The sequence below is a fragment of the Sparus aurata genome, chromosome 14 (assembly GCF_900880675.1).
Source record: "Sparus aurata chromosome 14, fSpaAur1.1, whole genome shotgun sequence".
NCBI lineage: Eukaryota > Metazoa > Chordata > Actinopteri > Spariformes > Sparidae > Sparus > Sparus aurata.
In genome coordinates, this window is record NC_044200.1 from 91,254 (window position 1) to 115,903 (window position 24,650).

The 24,650-nt window shown below is 40.0% G+C and overlaps 1 protein-coding gene across 7 annotated transcripts in view; it reads left to right on the top strand.

The window, feature by feature from the left end:
- dennd5b (DENN/MADD domain containing 5B) overlaps nt 1–24,650 on the top strand; it is a 97,817-nt gene that overhangs the window by 34,853 nt on the left and 38,314 nt on the right. For all 7 annotated transcript variants that reach the window (XM_030439910.1, XM_030439911.1, XM_030439906.1 and 4 more), the window contains 2 exons: nt 10,663–10,772; nt 22,067–22,769. In XM_030439910.1, the coding sequence (XP_030295770.1) occupies nt 10,663–10,772; nt 22,067–22,769 (813 nt within the window). The remainder of the gene's footprint in view (nt 1–10,662; nt 10,773–22,066; nt 22,770–24,650) is intronic.

The following is a 24,650-nucleotide window of genomic DNA, read 5'->3' on the forward strand; positions in this document are numbered from 1 at the left end:
CTACACTGTGTGCATGCATGCCTGCTTTTTCGCCAGTCCACTGCTTCCTTATACCATGTAAGTAGGGTTGTAATGATGTGAGATTGTCGTGATGATAACCATCAAATATCCTGGTTTCACTGTACATTTAATGCAATTCTAAGTAGTATTTTCAGTTACAATTACCCTGAAAGAAATGAACATGACTTTATCACAATTTCACAAAATAATATCCTGACAGACCTCAAACTTAAATTTGTCTTTTTTTTTTTTTAAATAACACAAATATAGTAGAATGCAGTATCGTAGGGAATGAACATGGTATGATAACTGTCAGTTTTCATACCGCCCTGAAATTGGTATACCACTGCAACCCTAAACCCTAAATGAATAAATAACATTTTCAAATAATCACCTCACACACAGAAAAAAGTCCGCATTTAACCATAGAACAGAAGGATAAAGCTGAATTTGATCTACGATGCTCTATGGTAATAAAAAAAGACCAGGAGAAAATACAACACCTGATATCCAGCAAAGATGATATCCAAACAATTGAAATGAAAATGGATCTACAGTGGAACCAGCTATCAGATCCCAATCCTATGCAGACTGCCTTTAGTTATCAACAAAGTCAGCATTACAGAGCCTTCAGCTGATAGTATATTAATTGACAGCAAGCAGCTGAAAACATGTCATAAGATTGAACATGATCAAGTATTTTCACACTTATACTAATATATACTTGATATATTTATAATCTTAAATGGTGGCATAGATATTCTGTTAACCATCTTGAAGATGGCACCAAATATACTCTAATAGATCTTTTCTCCATAAAGATATAAATTCAGGCTGTGTTGTCTAAGGCTGACATCACTTATATGGTCACTAGATCCCTGTCTATCTTTCTGTTCCATAACCTCCACCTAGATTACATCCTTCAGTCCATTTCATCTCCTTAACCTTTCCCTCTCTCATTTCCTTTCTTTGACGCACTCTTGTTTGCAGACTGGAGTTATGGGTGTTATATAAGAAAGCCTCTTCTCTTCTCTCTTCAACTCTTTTCTTCATCCTTTGCCTGTCACCTTCTGTTTGTCATGATTAATGGCCTAGGGGCGGCTTCAGTCATGTTCCTTGTGCTGACAGAGAACACACAAAGTGAGCAAGAGGGTGTGAGAGAGAGACGCACAGAGACGGACATATAAAAAGAAACAAACATGCCGACGGATGTGCATAATCAGACAAGAGCTCTTAAAGAATTATGATAAACGATGAATCAACGCCAGACCACAGCGGTGTTCTGAAATATTTGACACAGAAAGAAAGACTCCAACAAAACAAACAAAAGAGAGAAACAAGCAAACACAAAAACCAAAGAAGGAACAAAACAATAAAAAGAGAGAAATGAGAAAAAGAGAGAAGAAAGAAGGAAGAGAACAGCTAAACACACATGAAAGAAAGAAAGGAAGAAAGAAAAAACAAATGAAATAAACAAAAGAAAGAAAAAAGAAAACCAAACAAAAGAACCAAATAGACAAACAGTTAGTGTGCTCCTGTCAAGTCACTTCTTCACCTCACTTTAATTCTAAAAAAGGCCCAAACTGTCTCTAGTCAATACAGCAGCACTCTCCCTTACAGCGCCTGATTACTTATGTTAATCAGTGCAGGTGTGCCTTGTAGCAGGACTGGTGATCCGGTCACTGACAGACATGAAATGGTGAGTGGTGAGATTTTGCAGCTCACAGAGAGTCATTACAGAGCTGCAGATTTGACCAGAGCAACAGAGAAGCATCAGCATTTCACCAGCCCAGTTTGAGTCTACGGGTTTTATTTACCTGGCTTTAGCCCCCCCTGTGCATTTTGTCTCTTTATGATCTTTTTTAGTTGCTTCACTGGGGATAGATAGTGATTGCATTGAACTGATTCTGAATGGCTTCACCTTTCTTTTTAGATTGGTGTGTGAGTTTCCTGGGCTGCTAAGAAGTATCTTTCAAATGCTCTGTTAGCTTAACTTAGACAGTCTAAAGTCAGAGCAAAGTAGGCTAATGGAACAAGGAAAAATGCAAAATTACTTAAAAAGCAAATTTCCATTTTCTCTATAATAGTTACTTCCTGAACTTTACTGACTAGTGAAATGAAAAAAAAAATGATGATGATGATGATGAAATGATGTAAAATAATGAAACTGTAATTTCTTCACATATGATTGCTCTACGGCTACATTTACCTTAGCATTTGTGCTTCTCCCTGGGTTCCCTTGTATGAATTCCTCCTGTCACCACACTGCTGATGGAAGCACAGTTGAATTTTCGAGAGCATTTAGCTGACGCAGTTCAGAACGTGCCTGGTGCTACAATAAACTTCTATTTCTTAATCAATGAGAGCAACAGTGTGACTGTGGTTCAGAGGTACATGCTCAGTCCTGTGACTGAGTCGGCTGTAATGGAAGAAACAAATGTAGTGAGACAGTAGATCATATTAACATGGCTGCTGTTGGGCATTAGACAGTTTATCTCTGCTATGCTGTTGTGACAACCCATGCACACATGCAAGTACACACACACACACACACACACGCACGCAGAGACATGGAATACTCCTTTTTTGCTTCATATTATCATTTTACACTTATGTTTTTGTTTTTTTGACCTGATTAGTCCTAGTTTGTGTTTTGTCGCCTTGAGCTTGCTGTAGTAGCTTTAGTGTTGGAGAAAAAAAAGCAGCAGTTATAAGCTTGTTCAAGAACATATGATATACTGTTTATGCTTGTAAATATCAGCACACATATCATTTGATGTATGGTATGTGAATTAAAAAGTTTTGTTGGTAAATATACTTTTACGGCTGTAGCGGTGCTAATCCCCGTTCGCACATCAATTGGCATTCTCATTACATGTTAGCGTCGAGCTAGCAGGCTGAGTGCGTGTTATACAAAATTGTTACTGTAATCAAAAAAGGCATGCTGTAATATTTCCCCTTCAACAGTATACAGTTCAGATACTGTTGGATTCAAACAGAGGTTTTGGACAAACTGAAAAACAAACTGTTTAAGTAAACCAAACAGATGGTCAAAGAATTTCAGACGCAGTCAGTGACTGAGTTTTTTAAAAAAAATCTTTTTATTGAGTTCTGTCAACACATGTTCACATTTCAGTTCTACATACACAGAACCCCCTTTTTCCTTTTTTATCATTTCAACTGAACTACGTTAACAACAAGAACACACACCTACCGCAGGACTGACAAACAGACAAGACAAAAAAAAAAGACAAAAGACAAAATAAAATAAAATAGAATAACTAAATACAAATAAAAAAAAAATTTCAAAAAATATATATATATACACACACACACCACCGGGATAATACCTTTACATTCTTAATACTATAATATGCTGTAGCCAGCTTCATTGTCATTAAACAGATAGGACAAAGTTCAAATTAGAGGGGTCCACCGTGTCCAGTACTGGTTGCCAGATCTTAATAAAACCGTCCACATTGTCATGAATGGTGTAGGTCAGTCTTTCCAGAGAGAGTATTCTCAGTACCTCCTTATACCAATCGTCAAGTGAAGGGGTGTCCTTAGAAATCCAGAGCTTAAGAATGGTCTTTCTCGCTGCATACAAGAGTATTCAAATCAGTCTAGCATTAGAGTTGTTTCGTGCACTGTCCACCCTAGCTGCCAGAACACACTGAAGAGGTGACAGCTGCCAGTCATACCCAATCAGGGAAGTCACTTCATCCCTCACTTCTCTCCAGAAAATTTGTATCTTTGTACATGTCCAGAACATATGAACATATGTACCTGTTTCCGAGTTGCATTTAATACATGTAGAAGAATTTAGACCCAGTCGACCCCTCAACCATGGTGTACAGTGAAGCCTGTGTAATATTTTAAATTGTCTCTCTCTATCAATATTACAGCACAGAATCGTATGTGTGTTTTCTATGACCGATGTCCATACCTTGTCTGTTATTTCACATTTTAAGTCAGTCTGCCACTGCCTTCAAATATGGTCAGTAGAATAGTTCAGATGTAAACCAAAGGTTTCGTAAATGTAAGAAATAAATCTCTTTGGCATGGTTTGGTTGAGGAGGTCGTCCAAGAAAGACGTGTTTACAGCACATAAGAATTTTCATAGATAATGCCTTATTTGCAAGTACCGAAAAAAGTGAGACTGTTGCAAAGAATATTTGCTCTTCAAGCCCTTAAAATGAATCCAATATACCCCCCTCATAAAGTTTTGCAAGCCGGTCTAGACCGCTCTCCTGCCAGAGTCTGAACACTATATCTTGGCATGAGGGGGGAAATCTGGATTCCTCCATATCGGGGCCAGGAGTGAGAAATGCTTTTTAAGTTTAAAACCAACCTTAATCTTACTCCATGTATTCAATGTGTTCAGAACAATGAAGTTATTTTGAACCTCCAGTTTCACTTTCTTGTGGTTTACAAAGGGGCAATCTTTCAGTGACAATATTTTTTTTTTTTTTTTTATTTAGTTTATTTAACAGGGACAATGCACAGCTCTCAGCCGTACCAGAATTAGCTCCTCGCTAAATTTCATCTGTAGTCCCTGGACAAGAACAAATAACATAAATCTAACACAGACAAGCACATAAAAAAAAAAAAAAAACTCATCACACAAACAGCCTTTCAAACAACAACAATAACATGGTTTCACACTCTTAAAACACAATACAACACAACAGGAATAAAATAACAATGTTAAAACACAACAAAACAATATTAAGATACAGCACTAAAAAGATTACAAAATATGCCACAGTTTCTAGACTCCATATCAATCCATGTATTTGTAACATCTGGGTTCACCCATTCATAGATGTACCGCATTTGTGCTGCCCAATGGTATAATCGAATGTTTGGAACTCCAAGGCCCCCTTGGTCTTTGCTTCTCTGTAACTTGGTTATCTTCATTCTGACCTTTTTGCCCTGCCAAATAAATCTTGTAAACATCCTATCCAAATCTATGAAAAAGCTATTAGGTATTGAATTTGGCAACATCTGTAGAGGATACAGCAGCCTGGGTAATATATTCATTTTGAGCACGCTTATCCTACCTAACCAGGAAACAGGCAAGGTTCCCCATCTATGTAAATCCTCCTTAATGCGTGTTATGATAGGTTGTAGATTGAGCTTAACCAGTTTCCTAAGAGAGGGGCCAATCCTCATTCCAAGATATGTTATTTCCTTGGTTGACCAGTGAAAAGGAAAGCCATTGGGTGGAGCTGAGCCTGTCAATGCACCAATGGGCATGGCTTCAGTTTTAGATAAGTTAACCTTAAAACCTGATATGTGTCCAAATTTTTGTAGACAATCGATTAGACACAGAATTGTGCTGTCTATGTCCTCTAAGTACAGAAGGACATCGTCCGCATACAGTGAAATTTTTTTGTACTGTGCCTTTAACATTAAAGCCCTTAATCAACGAGGTAGTTCTTATGAGTTCTGCAAAGGGCTCGATAGCTAATGCAAACAGGAGAGGGCTCAGTGGGCACCCCTGGCGGGTACCACGCTGCAATGGAAAAGGATCTGAGCAATAAGAATTAGTGATAACAGCAGCTTTCGGGGATCGATATAACAGCCTCACCCACTCAATAAACTTTAAATTTCTCCATAGTATAAAAAAGAAAAGGCCATTCGACCCTGTCAAAAGCTTTTAAAGAGTCCATGGATACCACCAGGCCCTGTACACCATTATCACTGGCCAACTGTATTATATTCAGGAGCCCTCTGATATTATTAAAGGAGCTCCTTCCTTTAATAAAGCCTGTTTGATCAGGTTTAACTAATATTGATATCATTGATTCAAGCCTCAGAGTCAAGACTTTAGCTAGTATTTTTGCATCTACATTAATGAGTGATGATACGGGCCTATAAGAGGCTGGGTCTTCAGGATCCTTGTTCTTTTTCAGGATCAGACAGATGTTGGCCAGTGACATTGTTTCTGGTAGACGGCGCGTGATGGTGAAACTGTGGTCGTAGGTCCTGGCTAAGTAAGGAGTGATCTTATTTTTAAAGGATTTAAACCATTCCACCGGGAATCCATCTGGGCCCGGGGATTTCCCACTGCGCATTACAGCCATTGCCTCTAATATTTCCTTCTCCTGGATGGATTTCCCCAGAAATTTCTGATGTTCTTCCGTTAATGTTGGCAATTTAATTTTGGAGAAAAAATTGTCGAGTTCCTCTTTGGTGCTATTGCTGTCTGATTTATACAATGACTTATAAAAGGATACAAAGACAGAGCTAATGGTTTTCTTATCAAAATGCCTTTTCCCTTCTGAATCTCTAATCCCCGCTATAGTGTTGTTACTCTGCTTTTGGTTTAGTAGACGTGCCAGGTATTTGCTAGGTTTGTTTCCATACTCATACAGTCGTTGTCTCTGGTAAAATAAAGACCTTGGCGCTTTCTCATCCAGAATTGAATTCAACGCCGCTCTAATTGTTTGTATTTTAATAAGGTTTGCTTTAGTAGGCCTAGATTTGTGATCTGACTCTGCTGTCTTTAAGTCTCGTTCCAGTTCGTTTTGCCTAAGCAGCAGTGTTTTTTTCCGATGCGACATATATGACATTGTGAATCCTCGGAGATAAGCCTTTGCAGATTCCCAAAGATATTCAGGGTTCGTATCACTATTATCATTCATCTCAAAAAATGAATTTATCTCTGTTTCCATCTTTTTTTTAAAGTCCTTATCACTAAGTAGATATGACGGGAACCGCCACCTCTGTGTTCCAGGTGTGGCACTTATGATAATATCAAGAAACACTGGAGCATGGTCGCTCATATGGATAGACCCTATACTGCATGTAAGCACTTGTCCCATAATCTGTGGAGGTATAGTAAAATAATCAATACGAGAATAGGAGTTGTGTGGAGGAGAATAAAATGTAAAATCTTTGACTGATGGGTTAACGGTTCTCCATACATCTATCAAATCGATATCCTCTAGCATTTTAACAAGTGAGACACCCGTACTCAATTTTCTAGGTGTATCTACTGGAGACCGATCTAATTTATTGTCCAAACAACAATTGAAATCCCCGCCCAGCACTGTAAAAGAACATTTGTATTCCTCCAGTTCCGCTGCTACCCTTGTCCAAAATGAGGAGGGTGGTGAATTGGGGGCATATATGTTCATCATAGTGACATGTGTACCATGGATAGTGCCATGGACCAGGACATATCTACCCTCAGGGTCTTTTTTACATGTGTTAAGTACAAACGGGGTGTTCCTATGTATCAAGATAGCGACTTCTCTACTGTTAGAGGAAAATGATGAATAATAAGCCTGGCCTACCCAATCCCTGTTTTAGTTTCATATGCTCTTTATCCACTAAGTGTGTTTCTTGTGGAAAGGCTATCTGTACCTTATCTTTTTTGATAAAGGTTAAAATTTTCTTCCGCTTAATTGGGTGATGAATCCCTTTCACATTGTAAGTACAGAACTTGATACTATTTATACCTGACATTTACCACTCTTCTTTGTTGTTATAGAAAGTCCCTGTCCTAACATCAATCTGGCCAAGCCCAACCTCATCCCACCCAGTACAAATGAATATCCCTTTCTGGTGGTGCTAGATGTGAACCAACGTTTATACAAAACTGATAACAAGAAAAAAGAAAAAGGAAAAAAAGAAAAAAAACTTAACCACATACATACCTGCTGTAACATTAACATCATTAACCTGTCTGCGGGGCACATGTGAAACCTTTTGTTCTCTGGCCTCTTCCCCTCTTTCCTGGACATCAAAACTACCCAAACACTTGTAGGATAGAACAGAGCTCCTGGGCTCTATGTGAAATATATACATATTACAGAAATAGCGGTTATTCAGTACACATCATCACTGGTGTTTCTATTTTTTCTTATTACCTATGGTATTAATGTATGTTCAGTATCGCCCCCTTGCTCTGACGGTTAACTCCAGACAAATGAGAATGTGCTATAAAACTTAGGATGAATCCTCATTGCTAATAAGCTTGTCCTTATTACACATAAGATTATACATCTATCAACCAAAAGAGCAGTGGAGTCATTATTTCCTCAAACACATCATAATGGTGTTACTTAATATTAATGCCAGCAAACTTAACCTCAAAATAGACCATTCCACTGAATTGAAACATCATCCAAGACATCAACTTAAACTCTATATAGGCATAATCCGTACCTGAACTTATTTAACTTAAATGTGGATCCCACTGAATTTGTCCATCATATCTTGTCATTATGTAACTCTTCAACATACCTTACCGCGTCTGCTGCGGTTTTGAATAGTTGGGCCTTGTTGTCATGAGTGATGCGCAGCATCGCGGGGAAAAGCATCCTGTAGGGGATCTCCAGAGCTCGGAAAGACTTCTTGACCTCCAGAAACTCACGCCGCTTCTTTTCCACCGCGGGTGAGAAATCCTCGAAGAAATGTATGCGGCTCCCGGAGACGGCGACTTCACCCATGCTTCGTGCCCGCTGCATGACCAGTTGCTTATCCGCGTAGTTGTGAAGCCGAATGTAGACAATCCTCGGTCTCGTCGACTCCGTCCGGAGTTGTGCAGGACTGCGGTGGCATCTGTCCATCCTGATCCGGTCGTTTTTCACCATGAGGTTCAGGATTTTTGGCAGCCACGTCTCGAAGAAGTCCTTGGCGTTGTCTCCTTCCGTGCGTTCTGGTAGGTTGATGATCTTTATGTTGTTGCGTCTGGACCGGTTCTCCTGATCCTCCAGCCTGTTGATAGCCTCATTCAGGCGCGCCTCGGTGTGCTCAAGTTTAGCTAGCAGCTGCGTCACTGTATCCTCGGTATCGGAGATCCTCTGCTCTGATTCTTCCACCCCCCTTTCGACAACTTTTACATTCTCGCACACAGAGCTCACTGATTTGGCTATCTGGTCAAGTTTGATATCCAGACTGGAGCTAAGTTTAGTGAACACTCCTTCGCTTATCTTCGCCACCAGGCTCTATTTCTTCGCCTTCCGCCATCTTATCACGTCTGCCGGTCTTCGGTTTTGCCTTGTTTGGTTGAGGTTTGGATCGCAAAACTCGTCTGTTCTCGGGTGTTTTTGTCAAAAATCACGCAACGACATTACTCTTTCAACACGACTCCACTACTCACTAAACACACCATACCAAATACTACATAACACACTAACTATACACTCCAAACACGCTATATGTCACAAATCTCTCAACTCTCAAAACTCGCTATCTCTGTCGCCGTCTCCAACACATCACTGCTGCTGTCAATCATCCGCCGATGTCCCTCCCACATCTTCCTGTTCCTCAACAACCAAACTTGCTGCTTGGACACTTTTGTGACAAAAGCACATTTTTACTGTTTCTTCTTGCACCAGACATAAAGCAAACGTAACGGCAATGTTCGCGAAAAAGCGTGTTGGACATTATTTACCCTTAATCCAGTTTTGGACGTGCCAGTGCATCTGCTCCGTCAACTCGGGAGGTGGGCCGTGTGGGTCGGTTAGCGGCTAGCAGCTAGCTACACACGAACATCCACAGATTCCGATCCCACTTTGTTGACCGCGCGTCTCCGGATCTCCTCAGACCCGAACAGACTCGGTCTGGACTTGTTTAATCTCATTACAATCCACAACAGTCAGTTTAGATGAACAGAACAGAATGGGACCGAACCGCCGGCAAAATCCCGGTCCAGCTCGTGCCGCTGCAGGTATAAATCCGCTTGTGACAAAAGCACATTTTTACTGTTTCTTCCTGCACCAGACATAAAGCAAACATAACGGCAATGTTCGCGAAAAAGCGTAGTGGACATTATTTTCCCTAAATCCAGTTTTGGACGTGCCAGGGATTTGTAAAGCATTTATGAAATAATTTATTCATGCTATCATTGCAGTCCAAGCAAATGCTTAGTTGCACACCACTGAACCACACAGCAGCCATGTTGAAAGTCTCAGGTCAGTCTGATCCTGATCCGCAGAGATATTTGAGGAACACACACACACACACACACACACACACACACACACACACACAGACAGACAGAGATTTCTTGCTTTTATAGAGAGATTATACTCACCATGGGGATTCGTTGACTTTTAATTTGGAGCTGTCATCGGGTCAAATTAAACATCGTCAGTTTTGTTTCCTTTCCCTTAACTGTCACACGAACAACTCTGCAATCATACAGTGTCTCGGTAACGTGAACACTCTCGAGTTCTCAACATGGGAAACTTTTGCAGTTCACAACCCAAAGACTCTTCATTAACTATCAAAATTAACTTATTAGAGTTGGTGTGTCTGTCTGTCTGTCTGTCTGTCTGTCTGGTGAGATGTGTTTTGATATAGGAGATGGGGGGAAATGTAGAACTGTGGCTGTCTGTGAAAAGCTTCATCCAGGGTGTCACACACAGTACATGAGGTCACCTCTCACTGCTGCTGTTTCTGTCCTCGATACAAACTACTGGGCTTTCTTTAGCAGATTGCCTGTCGCTGTACAACATACAGACACACACGTACACTTGACATGTGTGAACCTGTTAATATGGGCAAGTTTGAATCTTCTTCATGTTATTTTAAAAAAATATATTTGAGTTTTTTGTAGGATGTTTGACTTAACAGGAAGCAGTCACGATGCTAAGCTGCTGTGTATACTGCTGCTTTATTTGCCTTGTCTTCCCATCTGTCCAGGTGAAAACTTTGAGCAGAGCCCCCTGAAGAGGACGTTCAAGTCAAAAGTTCTAGCACATTACCCCGAGAACGTGGAATGGAACCCATTCGACCAGGATGCTGTCAATATGGTAGGTGGACTGTATGAGTAGTAGATGAGTAAGCTGATTAAATTCAGGGCAGGTATTCATTCATTGAGGAGAAACCGAGGACACTGTGGATGATTTAAAATAGCATTTTGGGGAAGAGACACTTCCTTTAACGAAAGAAATTGCACATTTGAGCATCGAAACCCTGGATTAAGACACACAGTGCCTTCTCAAGGGATCCTGGGTAACGGAGTGCTAATAAATCCCTCTGGATTTTGTTTATAATTTCCCAGAGAGCTTTGCATGGAATGCACTAATGACGCTATCGTCATACGAACAGTGTATGGAACCTATACAGTAGAAATACAATGTAGGCAGTTGAGATTCACAGCAACTTGTGGTGCAGGCCTCACCGACTTGTGATCCGGACACAAATATTTTTTGCCTTAAAACGATACAGATTGGAGTTTTGTGTCACGTGCTCAGTGATAACATGGTGTAAGTGTGCAGTGTGTGTGTGTGTGTGTGTCTGTGTGTTGTGCTTTGAGTGTCTCTTACTCATGATGGAAGGTCACAGCTTATTTTTCCACCTGCCCTTGCGTCAGCACTGCTGAATAATTCAGCCGCGGTGGTTCTCACCTTACATCAGCATGGAAATGGGCCATTATGCTGCAGCGCTGCATCTGAAACCCAACACCCTGGGTGACTGGGAGCTGTCGAGGATGACAGCTGAACAACATTCTTCAAGCAGCATAATTTATCTCATTCTTTCTAGTCTTACGACCTCCACAGCCCCTCCTGTCATTTTCCTGCTCTGTCGTACCTCCATCACTTCATCCCATCATCAACTCCCCCTCTTTAGAATTTCCCATCTCTGCTCCTCCTCCTTCTTCTGCTGCTAGGTTAGATATGAGAAAAATGAGGGATGTAATCACACTTGTGATGATGTTTATCAAATCGCTCAACCCCCAACTAACAGACATGCACATACACAAATGCACACACACACACTTTGCACAGGGGTGGAGCACACCATGTATTGCTCACAATACAGAGATTATGGTACTTGATGCATTGCTAGATGATACATCACACTATTTGTGTAAGTGAGGAAAAAATATAAATGCAAAAAAGCAGACATTTTTTCTTAATTCACTGCAATATAGTGTCAGTTTCACAAGACTTGACAAGTGCCATCATTACAATGTAAAATCATCGTGAACTGGCAAAGTGCTGAACCTCCAGAAAGCAGAACAGTTCTGGAATGAGAATGTTCGAAAGAAAGTTTATACCCAGAGGGGTTGTGAAATGGTGACTGTGATCACTCAAATTGCAAAGGGAATTTCTTGAGAGTGCCTGAATGTTTGAATAAAGATATTGATATTTGGCACCAGTGGCATGCAGTATGATCTATTGCCATATCTAGTTTTCAAAGACATGTAAAATACAACTGTAAGAAAATAAATAAATAAACCTACATTTCAGGGACATCTCTCTATAAAAGCAAATAACCTCTGTCTGTGTGTGTGTGTGTGTGTGTGTGTGTGTGTGTGTGTGTGTGTATGTGTGTGTTCCTCAAATATCTCTGCGGATCAGGATCAGACTGACCTGAGAGTTTCAACATGGCTGCTGCTTGTTTCAAGGGTGTGCTATTTCGCATTTGTTTGGACTGCAATGATACCGTTAATAAATTATTTCATAAATGCTTTACAAATTCCATGAGCATTGTCCACCGGAGCCACTACAGTCACGTGCGCACCAGAGCCAATCACTGCAGAGCCCACCGCGACCCCCCCACCTTAAGAAACAAGCAGATTTATACCTGCAGCGGCGAGAGCTGGACCGGGATTTTGCCGGCGGTTCGGTCCCGTTCTGTTCTGTTCTGTGCATCTAAACTGACTGTTGTGGATTAATGAGATTAAACGAGTCCGGACCGAGTCGGTTCGGGTCTGAGGAGATCCGGAGACGCGCGGATAACAAAGTGGAATCGGAATCTGTGGATGTTCGTGTTTAGCTAGCAGCTATGTGCTAGCCGCTAGCTACACGGCCCACCTCCCGAAGCGACGGACCGGAAGCATCGGCACGTCCAAAACCGGACTTAGGGTAAATAATGTCCGCCATGCTTTTTCGCGAACATCGCCGTCACGTTTTTTTGGTTTTTTTTTGTTTGTTTTTTTCCAAAATTTTATTAGCATGTTGATGACAAGACCTACATGACGAACAACAAATGTACAGGGAGTATTAATACACAAAAAACAACAGAAAAACAAAAAACAAACAAGCACCAGTAATATAAAGATTAGATAACTAAATAAATTAAGTACTTTATCAAATAAAATAACAGCAGCACCATTTCATCTGGCAGGACAGTCCACAATTTTTCCCAAAAGACTTGATGTCTTTAAAGCTTTTTTGTTCCTAGGCACATTACATACAGAATTATAAAAAATATTGAGCTCAACCTTGAACAAAGTTTCATTTGGAATAAATTGAAGAAATTTGGCTTTATGAATATGAAATTTACCAAGCAGACACAGCAATTTTATCACATCATTAATTTCCTTATTGTTAGATTCAACACTCAAAAACCATATCTTCTGTAATTGTGACCAGGATCTTATAAGACTCCCAAATTAATAAAGACATTTGAGTCCAAAAGTTAGTAGAATGGAGGCATCCATAAAATAAATGAGAAAATGACTCAACGTCTTCTTTGCAGAAGGAACATAAAGGGGACACATCGGGTCTAAACTTTTTAATGAATTCATTACATGGATAGTATCTATGTAAGAGTTTAATATGAACTTCTTTAACTTTACCGGGGATAAGAAATCTGTTAAATTCGGTCCAGACATTCCTGCTGATGTTGGGAAACATCTCTCTCCAACGATGAAAGGAGTTGGGACATTGACTATGAATAGAAGTAAAAACACTCCTTATATGAGCATTATTACAAGAACGTTCCTCAAAAGCCCTTCCACCAAGCCACAGTGTGGGAATCCTTCCTGAGAAAGGTTCATACAGAAATGATGCCTTAATTAGAGATAGTACTTTAGTAGGTATACTTTTAAGTATTCTGGAATGCAAAGAACGGGGGATATCTATTGCTCTTTGTTGGGTGAATTCTTCATAAGTAGCTAGATCCCCAGTATCATTTAGAAGCTCATAAATAAACACAATACCTTGGTCATACAATTCCTTAAAAAATAGGGTCTTATTTTTGTATACAACATGTTGATTATTCCATAAGACACATGTGTGTGGGGAGAAGTTGTGTTTGAAAGCAATTTTCCATGAGTCCAGGGCTTGTTTATGGAAATTGGCAAGTTTAACAGGCAATTTACTTGAAATAAAATTACACGAAAGCAAAAACTTTAAACCACCACATTTGGCAAACAAATGATTGGGGATAAAAAACCAGGGGGTATTATTATGTACCAAACAATGTTTTAACCAGTTGATTTTAAATATACTATTAATGGTTTGAAAGTCTAAGACATTAAGACCACCTTCTGAGTATTGTCTGATAAGTGTTTTCCTCTTTACATACTCAGTCCTGTTTCTCCAAACAAATTTAAATAAGAGTGAATCAATAGCTGCACACGTTTTCCGATCAACATATAAAGACAAGGCTGGGTATACTAATCTAGATAAACCTTCTGCCTTAGAAAGTAAAACACGACCCATAATAGTAAGGTCTCTTTGTAACCAACAGTTAAAAATCGATTTAGATTTTACAATTTTTGGCAAAAAGTTTTGAGAGATCCTTTCATCTGTAGATCTGTTTATTGTAATTCCCAGATATTTTACCACTTTTTTTACCTTTATGCCATCTATTAAAAGAATGTCAGAACCATGTACAGTCATTATCTCACACTTAGTCTTATAAATAGTAAGGCCAGAAGCAACGGAAAACATTTTTAAGGCATCTATAACAATAGGGACTTGAAGTTCATTTTGAAGAAACAGACAGGTATCATCAGCAAGCTGACTGATGGTGAGAACATTGTTACCTATCTTGATACCTTCTACATTCACACAATTAACAATAAATAAATTAAGAACTTCAGCAGCTATCAAAAATAAGAAGGGTGAAATCGGACACCCTTGTCTTATCCCACGTTTTACATCAAAACGAGGAGAAGTACCGTGTGCTAAAGATACACAACTATTAATATTAGTATAGAGTGTTCTTATAATATTATTGAAGTTTTCTCTAAACCCAAAATATTGTAAAGCCTCAAAAATAAAAGAATGTTCGACAGTATCAAAAGCTTTGTAGAAGTCCAAAAACAAAATCAGTGACTTTTCATCAAATAAATCTGCGTAATCTAAAATGTCCAAAACGAGCCGAATATTGTTAGAGATGTGCCGACCTTTCATAAAACCTGTTTGCGTAACAGAAATAATTTCCTCTAGGCATAATTTTAATCTATTAGCATACAGTGCAGCAAGAATTTTGTAGTCTGAATTGAGCAAAGTTATAGGTCGCCAGTTATCAAGATAAAGGAGATCTTTACTGGGCTTAGGAATGAGAGATATTAAGCCTTGCTTCATAGAAACAGTTAACTCATTATTTTTGGCACATTCAACAAAAACGTCCAACAACATGTGTTTTAAATCTTCCCAAAATGTCACATAGAATTCATAAGGTAACCCATCTGGACCGGGACTTTTGTTTGATGGCATTTTTGTAATAACAGACTGCAATTCTTCTATAGTAATTGGACCTTCACAAAGCTCACAGTTCTCTCTGGAGATTTTAGGAATAAATGGGGATACTTTGTCAAAAAAGACACGACAAGACTGAGGGTCAAATGAGGAAGCGTATAACTTTTGATAGAAGTTAGATATAAAAGAAGATATTTCCTTTTCATTTTTAGATTTAGATTATTGTCAATATATAAAGCAGATATTTTTTTTGCTTCACCTCGTCTTTTCTCCAAATTAAAAAAGAAAGATGAATTTTTTTCTCCATGTTCCAACCATCTGGCTCGAGATCTTATGAACGCTCCCTTTGCCTTTGTTTGGAAAAAAAGATCAAATTTTTCCCTTAATGAGTGTAATCTTAGTTTATCTTCATCACTTGGAACAGGAATATTTAATATCTCATTCAGCTCTCTTACATTATCAGCGTAAGTCTTGCTTCGATCTCTGGATTGTTGCTTTCCAAATTGTCTTGAGAACTTTTGACATTCAAACTTTAATAACTCCCACTTTAACATAGGAGTAAATCCAGACAGTGATTTGAATTTGTTGATGATTTGCTTAATACCCAACCGATAATCTGAATGTTGGAGAAAGGAAGCATTTAATTTCCAGTATCCAGGTTTGCTGCGACAAAGAGAATTTGAGTTTGAGATAGAAATATCTATTCCAGCGTGGTCAGTTAAGGGAGCAGCAGTTATATTACATGTTCGGACCAAAGAGGCCAAATCGTCAGAAATAAGCCACAAGTCTAACCGAGATTTTTGGGTGAGATCTGCTTTAAACCAGGTAAAGAGGTTTGTTTCATGTGGGTGTAAAATTCTCAGGGCGTCTAATAACGAAAGTTTACTACAGAAATCATATATAATAGGGTTCAAATTATCTTGATTGCCCCTTGCAGGGTATCTGTCTGTACATAAGTTTGGAGCCTCATTAAAGTCACCGCCAACGACAACAGATGCTGAAGGAAATTTGTTTCTTACTTGCAGAATTTTGACAGACAAAAAATTAAGGAGTGTGACATTGGAGTTCCTTGTATTAAATCCATAAATATTTACCAAAATAAATGTATTATCCCCAGATTTAATTACTACCAAAATCCATCTACCCATATCAGAAGCCTCTGTATACAGAATCTCGCCAGTAAATTTAGGATTGAATAAAATTAATACACCTCCTGAAAAATTAGTACCATGAGAAAATATAGCTTTTCCTCCCCATTGGTTGCGCCAGAATGCTTCATCTTTTGAAGAAGAATGAGTCTCCTGTAAAAAATACATATCCTTATTTTGATAACTACAAAATAAAAATAAAGCTTTTCTTTTAGTTAAATCTCGGACTCCCCGTACATTAAGAGAAAAACATGAAAAATTAACAACGAACATACGTATACACGCAAAACACAGTACACTAATGAACAATGTTACTCAAACAGTAGTTTCTACTAAAAGTTGAGAAATGTGCAAAACCTGAATTCACAAACCAAAAACCATCCTCAGAGTGAACAATCTTAGAAACTGACCCATGTAAATGGTATCACCTTCGTGTTATAAACAAATATAGAAGTATAAACCAATAGAAACATTCTTGGACGGAACAAATTATATGCAAAGCATATGAACAAGTAAAGATCTATCCTTCTTAACAATTCCAAAAAACATCCTGTATATTCAGAAAAGGGGGCAGGAATATCAAGAGAGCGTAAGATTCAGAAAGCATGCAGCTCAGTATACTAAGCTGCATACCCTCTGAATCCAACCTACATTTTTTCACAATCAAACACCTGCTCATGTAAATACCTCATGTCAAGTCCTCCACAGAGATCTTTTTACCACCAATAATAGCAAAAGGGCCGCTGAAGCCTGCTCTCTTGTTCTGCTTCCTCGCCTCCTCCACCAGCGGCCACAGCTTCGCTCTCGCCTCCCTGACTTGCTGAGTTAAGTCCTCCGATATCTTCACGTTCTTCTGCTTAAGGACCTCAGAATGTTTTGCGTCCGCCCAGACTTGATCTCGGTGAGCTCGGTACGAAAAGCGGACTATGATGCGGCGCGGTGGATGCTGTTCCTCCCTCCTCCTCCGTGGTCCCAGTCTGTGGGCGAAGTCCACCGTCTTCTGAAGAGAGTCGGCGAGACCAGGTGAGACACGGGAGAAGATCTCAATCACCATCATTTTCGTATTCTCGCCCTCAACCTCAGGAATCCCGGATACCTTCAAGTTCCAGCGCCTGGAGTACGCATCCATGTCATTCGCTTTTTCCACCAATTTCTTATTTTCAGCAGACAAAGATTTAATCTGGAGCTCCAGGGGATCCACTCTGGATGCCAGCTCCTCCACATTCTTCTCCACAGCTTGCACTGAAGTAAAGAGCATTTGAATACTCTTAAAATTGTTCTCTATGGACTTCTCTATGAACTCCAGCTTCTCCCTGAAGCCATGCTGCGACTCAGTGATCTTGTTAATGGCCGCCAGCAGGACAGCGTTAGAGGGCTCCGACCTCGGCTCACGGCGCGAAGATTTTTTCTGTGGGCTAGTGCTCGGAGAAGTTTCAGCCTCCACAGGTGATTTGGCGTAGGTATGGCACCGTTTAAGACTCTCCGCTGACTCTTCCATTGCCGTTTCCTCATCCTCCAAAGTAGACGACATGTCTGCAGAACCAGTTATTTAGCGGTTGGAGCCTTTTTAACAGACAATAGTTTGGACACCGAGCTAGCAAGCAAACAAAGTCACGGTTAACAACTGCGTTAGCTCGTTGTGGGCAGAGCCCGACAGAGAAAGTCCACGAAAAAAAAAAAACACCAGTGGGTCAACGTTTCACCAACAGGCCTCAAAACAATTTTTTACAACGTTAGCAAACTATTTACATGTTTTCTAGTCTTAGGCAGGCGAATTCAAGCCCTGAACGAAAAAAAGCTTCGGCAGCGCATAGAAGAAGCATCTTACAGTGGCGCCATCTTGGCCCCTCCCCCATCGCCATCACGTTTGCTTTGTGTCCGGTGCAGGAAGAAACGGTAAAAACGGGCTTTTGTCACAAAAGTGTCCAAGCAGCAAGCTTGGTTGTTGAGGAACAGGAAGTTGTGGGAGGGACCTAGGCGGATGATTGACATGCAACGACGGTCGGTGTGTGTGAGAGTTGAGAGATTTGTGACATTTAGCGTGTTTGGAGTGTGTAGTTAGTTTGTTATGTAGTGTTTGGTGTAGTGTGTTTAGTGAGTAGTGGAGTCGTTTTTTTGTTTAATGAGTCAGAATGGAGGACAAGCTGAATGTGGAGCAGGCAGTGCAGCTCTTCATTCAGCTGGAAGGAGCACAGGCAGACCTGAGCATTGCCTGCATTTAAATGTAAATAGTTACATATAACTTTGTATTTTTTTTTTTTAAATGTATGCACACATTTAGATAAACAACAATTTATATTTGCATTATAAGTAAAAAAAAAAAAATGGTTTGTTAAACATATTTGTGGTTTTCACAGTAAAAAAATCTAACTTTTTCTACTCGGATTTCACGTTTTTTTTTGTGTGATTTTAGGTCCATTGTGTTTATACAGTATGTCAAAATAAAAAAAATAACTGTATAGTCACACATGTGAGGTTGTGCTGAAAATAATGACACCAAGTAAATAGCTTTTAAGATGAAATATAATGGCAAAATCAAAAATAGTCAAAAACAGCCAATTATACCCTGGAATATCAGATTTCACAACAAACCTAAATATCCCTGACGTCCCACCTTCAAACACAGCCTCATTTGGCCATCCATGAAGAAGCTGCTTAACCTCCCACTTTTTTATAGGAATACACTTTTCTTACGGGCACTGCACTAGTTGATGTAACAAATGAAAACGTTGGGTCCTGGAGCCCTGTGTTGGCTATAAACTATTTATAGAACAGTGTGGCATATTTGTGCTTTTTAATAACTGAATAATTGTTGTGTCTGTGTGTGCTTGTGTAAGTGTGAGTTTATTTTGTGTTTTTTAAGACTTAAGGAACCTCATCTAACATCCAGGGGCTGCACGATATGGTAAAAAAAAACAAAGAAAGACAACAAACAAAGCATTTTGAGATTATTTTGCCAGACATGACTGCGTTGTTATTCAAGATTAGTCTGAACGATAATTTTTGCATCACAATCTTTATTTTCACTGAAAAATCTATAATAATAATTAGGGCTGCACCGAAATGAAAATTCTTGGCCGAAAACTGAAAATGAGGAAACCGAAACACCAAAAGAAATTATTATGCCAATTATTAGTACCATTGCATTTATGGCTATGACAGTGTACTAACCTCACTAAAATCAAGGCATTGTAATTCAAAGAATAAATCAATTACAAAAGTATGAAAATATTCATTTAGCACTGACATTACAACAATGCACCATATAAAATAAAATAAAATTCAAAATAAAATGTTTAACTTGACCCCACTCATGTGTACATTAAATACATAATAATGTACAGGCCTATAACTGACTGGCCTGCTGAAAGATCGTAAAATTAAATATGTTCTCTCATTAAAACACAAAGTGCATTTAAGTCAAGTGCATTTTAAAATGTTCTCTGTAGGACTCTGTTTCTCTGTTCCTCTTCTCATCGAGAATATGAGCTGCAGCACTGAACAGTCAGTCACTGACTGCCAGTGCTTGTGCGCGGAGCAGACAGGTACTTGCGTGCCATCTTTGCCAGGTCAGGAAGGCTTTTCAGACAACTCTGCTCTCTTTCTCCTGCGCTGTGCGCTTCTCCTTCTCCAAGCAGTGTCTCCACATCCATCGCGGCCTGTATCATTTCAATCATATCTGTGAGTCTTTCTCAGATATATTGAAATACGTCCACACCGCAGACATGTTGGCGCTTATCCAGACAAGCATGTGCTGGCCACGGTTTTTGTTTGCGTCATCACAACTTTCTGTTTCGGCCTTGTTGTTTCGGTGGTAAAAGTATTTTCGGGGCCAAATATTCGGGGCATCCCTAATAATAATCATGATAATCTAATCATGATGACATGACATCTCTGCAGCGCTACAATACTTAATTATAATTCTGTTTGTCACATGTAACTTTAAACAAATTGCATCTTCTACGGCTTGGCCATATTTCAATTTCAATGATATTTCGAGTATAAGTTCCTGCTAAGCCCTAGCTGCAGATGAACCTGATAACAGCTCCTTACTGTTAAATAAAAGCCTCATCAGATTTCCTGCACTGTCAACAGTAAAGCGTGTGCACCTCATTCGCTCCTGTTGTCATTTTCCACATGACCTAAACAAACAGGAGAACAGGTGAATGAGGTAATCTTTTTTTTCTGTGACTGCTGTTTCATGAAGATGTATATCTTGTTCATATATCACACCTGGACTGTCACGCTGTTGCTTCTCACTAATGTGGCAAAAAATTTGAAAGCGCTTCTCGTCTTGTTCTGCAGGTAGTGAGTCGATACTTATTGGACAGAACACAATTTCACAGCTGCAAGACTTTTTCTCGCTGCTGTTTTGTCGAAGTGAAATGCATAAAGAGAAAAATGTTTTTTTAGACAACGAAACTGAATAAAGGATGTTCATTGTGATAGCTAAGGTCAGACAGGCACAATGTGGAAGAGAGATAATCTGTTTGAACTGAGAACTGATAAGTACTGACCTCATGCATAATCCAATCAGGTCACCAGGCCTGTGCGTGCGTGCGTGCATGTGTGTGTTTGGTGTTTCATTTTTCTCCATAAGACAAAATTTGCATAGTTGGGAAAACTGGGTACAGTGTTACTAATGTTTTGTTATTTAAGGCAAAAAATAAACATACAATCATACATTTACATTAGTATGCATGTTTGTATGAGTTGCAGACTGCAAACTCATTCATATGTATGTATTTACCAAGCATTAATAGCTAACCCACTTGATCTGGCTCAGAGTCTAGCTGTCCATGTCCAAGCACACACTATCAACATCAGTCATAGCAGTTCAACTTGGTTAAAAAAAATCTCAACAACAGATGCAACCGTGTTTTCAGGAAAATAGGTTTCATAAGCAATGTCATGGAGAACTTCTACACTACCCACAATTCTCAAGTGTAACATGGGCCTGTCTGATTGGTGGAGCTCACCCTCACCATGGAAATATTTACCACATGCTCAAAATTCATGTCGGCTAGCCAGATACTGCTACCATCATTAGGGGTGAAAATCAATACAAGTCAGACCACATTCGTGTGTTTCTGGGTTGAAGATCATTGAAAAGGACTCATTCCCAATAGTTTATGGGATAAGTATTCAGTCAGGCTTTAAATGATAATGGACACAGTACTGTTCTTTGTCATTTTTATTGTTCTCCCAAATTGTATTGCTCCCAATCGCACAAAATTGACTTCTGGAACCGAAACTGTCAAAACGGTGAAGGTCAATGTTGAACATTGTGATAATTAATTTTCTTACAGAGTCCGAGCATTTATTGAGTTTTTAAGGATATTTCAAAGATACATGTTGTGTACCATGAAATAGCCTAAAATCATGTTTATAGCACCCAGCCCGAGGTACCTTAAATGAGAGCCAGAGTAATTGTAAACATGGTATCACTGGTAAAAATATTGGTTTGACTTGCTGTTTTGTGGTGATTTACTCTTGTCCCCTGTCCTCTCCCTGCAGCTGTGTATGCCAAAAGGTCTATCATTCAGGACACAAACAGACCGGCGGGATCCCCAGTTCCACTCCTTTATCATCACAAAGGAGGATGGCTCTCGAACCTACGGTTTTGTCCACACCTTCTATGAGGAGGTGACCAGCCCACAGATTTGCTCCGCCATGCAGACCCTCTACCAGATGCACAATGCAGAGCACGCCTCTGCCAACCCCCCTACCTCCTCCTCTTCCTCATCCTCCTCCTCTTCTTCCAGCATGGACTCTCTGGCCGGCAGTTTAGACGAGGCCGACTCCCCCAATTCCTCATCCTCCTCTTTGTTGGCTTGCAAGGCGGGTGGCTATGACTCATCACGGGACACCCTCTATGTGTCCAAAGCTTTATGTCTGATCACGCCCATGCCCTTCATGCACGCTTCTCGGCGCTTGTTGTCGCAGCTACACAGGGCTGTTACTGCGGCCACCGCCCCCCCTCTGCCGCTGGAAAGCTACGTTTACAACATCCTGTACGAGGTGCCGCTGCCAGCTCCAGGACGCTCACTCAAGTTCCATGGTGTTTACGAACCAATCGTTTGCCAGAGGCCCGGGCTGGGGGAGCTGCCGCTGGCCGACTTCTCCCTCGCAGAGGCCTTTTGTCTGCTGGGATTGGAGAACCTGATCCAGGTGTTTACCTGCACGTTGCTGGAGATGCAGATCCTACTGTATTCACAGGGTAAGAAAGTAAATTAAGACTTGATTATAGCCAATCATTCTTCTTAGCACTGTCAACAGTTTTATACTCTCATACACACCTGTAATCTTGTCATGCATATTTGACTCACCAGGGATTGCCTAAGGTTTGTAGTTTCTGTCAGTTTTCAAGTAATCCAGCGACAGTTGTGTGTGTATGAATACAATGCAGAGTGTGGACAGGGATGGGGACTGCTAGTAGCTAATTTGGCATTCTTAATGGTGCTTAATTGCCCAAAATGTTAACAAATATAAATGAAAAACTGAAGTCAAGTTATAGCTCGCAGCCAACTCACTCATTAATCAGGGCCACTGAAAGCACGGTTATCCCTCAGATAGGACAGATGAGATGAAGGACAATAACCTGTTAATCCTTACTGTATTTAACTTTTAAAATGTGCTGCTCCTGTGTGCTTAAAGAGGGAAGATGTGATTAAGTTAACCTGTATTTTTGCAGCCCATTTCAATTTAGCGATCTTAACATGAATATACTGCAAACAATGAAAGATAACACTTAATATGAAACTAAAAGGAGGACGTAGGAAAAGGAAAAAGTTTAAAACAGCAGGCAGGCTGATCCATACACTACATTTAGACCGTCAGTAATACTGAGCTACAAACACAAGTCTTCTCATTCATTTCAATCAGACCACTCTGTTGGCTTGGCCGGGGGATCTGCTAAGGAGCAAAGTTACAGCACAAACTTCTGATGAAGACAGAAGATATGAGAGAATGAGATTTGTTATTCATTGAAACTAATTCTGTCTTGGCACAGTTTTCCAGTGCAGTTGATATGGTAGAAACAGTCGGTGGCTGTAGAACCATGCTGTACTGTTGTGTGTGGCAGCAAAAACTCTTACAACTTAGTAATTCAGAGACAAAATAAAATCAAAACAATGATCTCAAATGATCACATAGAACGTCCAACGCTTCAGCTATACATGAGGTTCACTGAGATGTGACAAGATTTTCCCTCCTCTAGGTTTGCGTTTATCCATTATTCACAGCTGCAGTGAGACAGGGGTGTGTGTGCTGCTGGTTGCATTGGTGTTCATTACCCTCCCAGACAGAGCAGACACTTCAAACCACTCTGTTGATTGAGATAACCGTCCGTCCTGCATTCCTCTGGCCTGCTTTTTCTCACTACCATCTCCTCCAGCCTGCAGCGCACGCTGTAACACTTTCTCCACAGCTTGTTTGTTGATCTCCTGTAATGGATGAGTCATGCAGATAGAAAAGGTTTGCACGAAAACCAAATCAACAACCCCAAAATAAGTGCCTTATCTACAGTATTCTGCAGCATGTGTGTTTGAGGACATGTTCCTGTGGTGCAGGCTAATAACAAGAGGTGAATAAGTTAGATAACTCAGCTGCTTTTTGAAAAAAAAAAAAAAAAAAGATTAACTAAGCATAAAAGAAATCAGCCAAAATCAGAAAGTGCAGCTCAAAATTCTTAACAGTATCGTTAAAACAAGTACAGTCATCTTAGCGTCTTGGCACAATAAATTATAAAATGTTTGTCAACTTGAATCCTTGATATGAAAGTACTGTATGATAGTATTGAGACCATCAGTGGACTGGTATGACCTGCGAGGCCAGGGTCAGGTGAGCATCTAATCTGCAAGCACTAGCAAATGTTCAGCTCCCTGGCGTTCCCACTACAGCCAGCTGCTACCCTTTTTAGGTTTTTGTCATAAAAAGAGATGGTATTGTATAGATAACTACTCATTTCAACTTCCTGTAAGAAATTTTCCTCGTCCATGGCATACCTTCAACACAAGCTACAGGGACGACAATAGAAACAGGATGTCTTACTCTGACAGCGTGCAGCATCACTCCTGGCCAGGTAGGACACTCCAAAAGG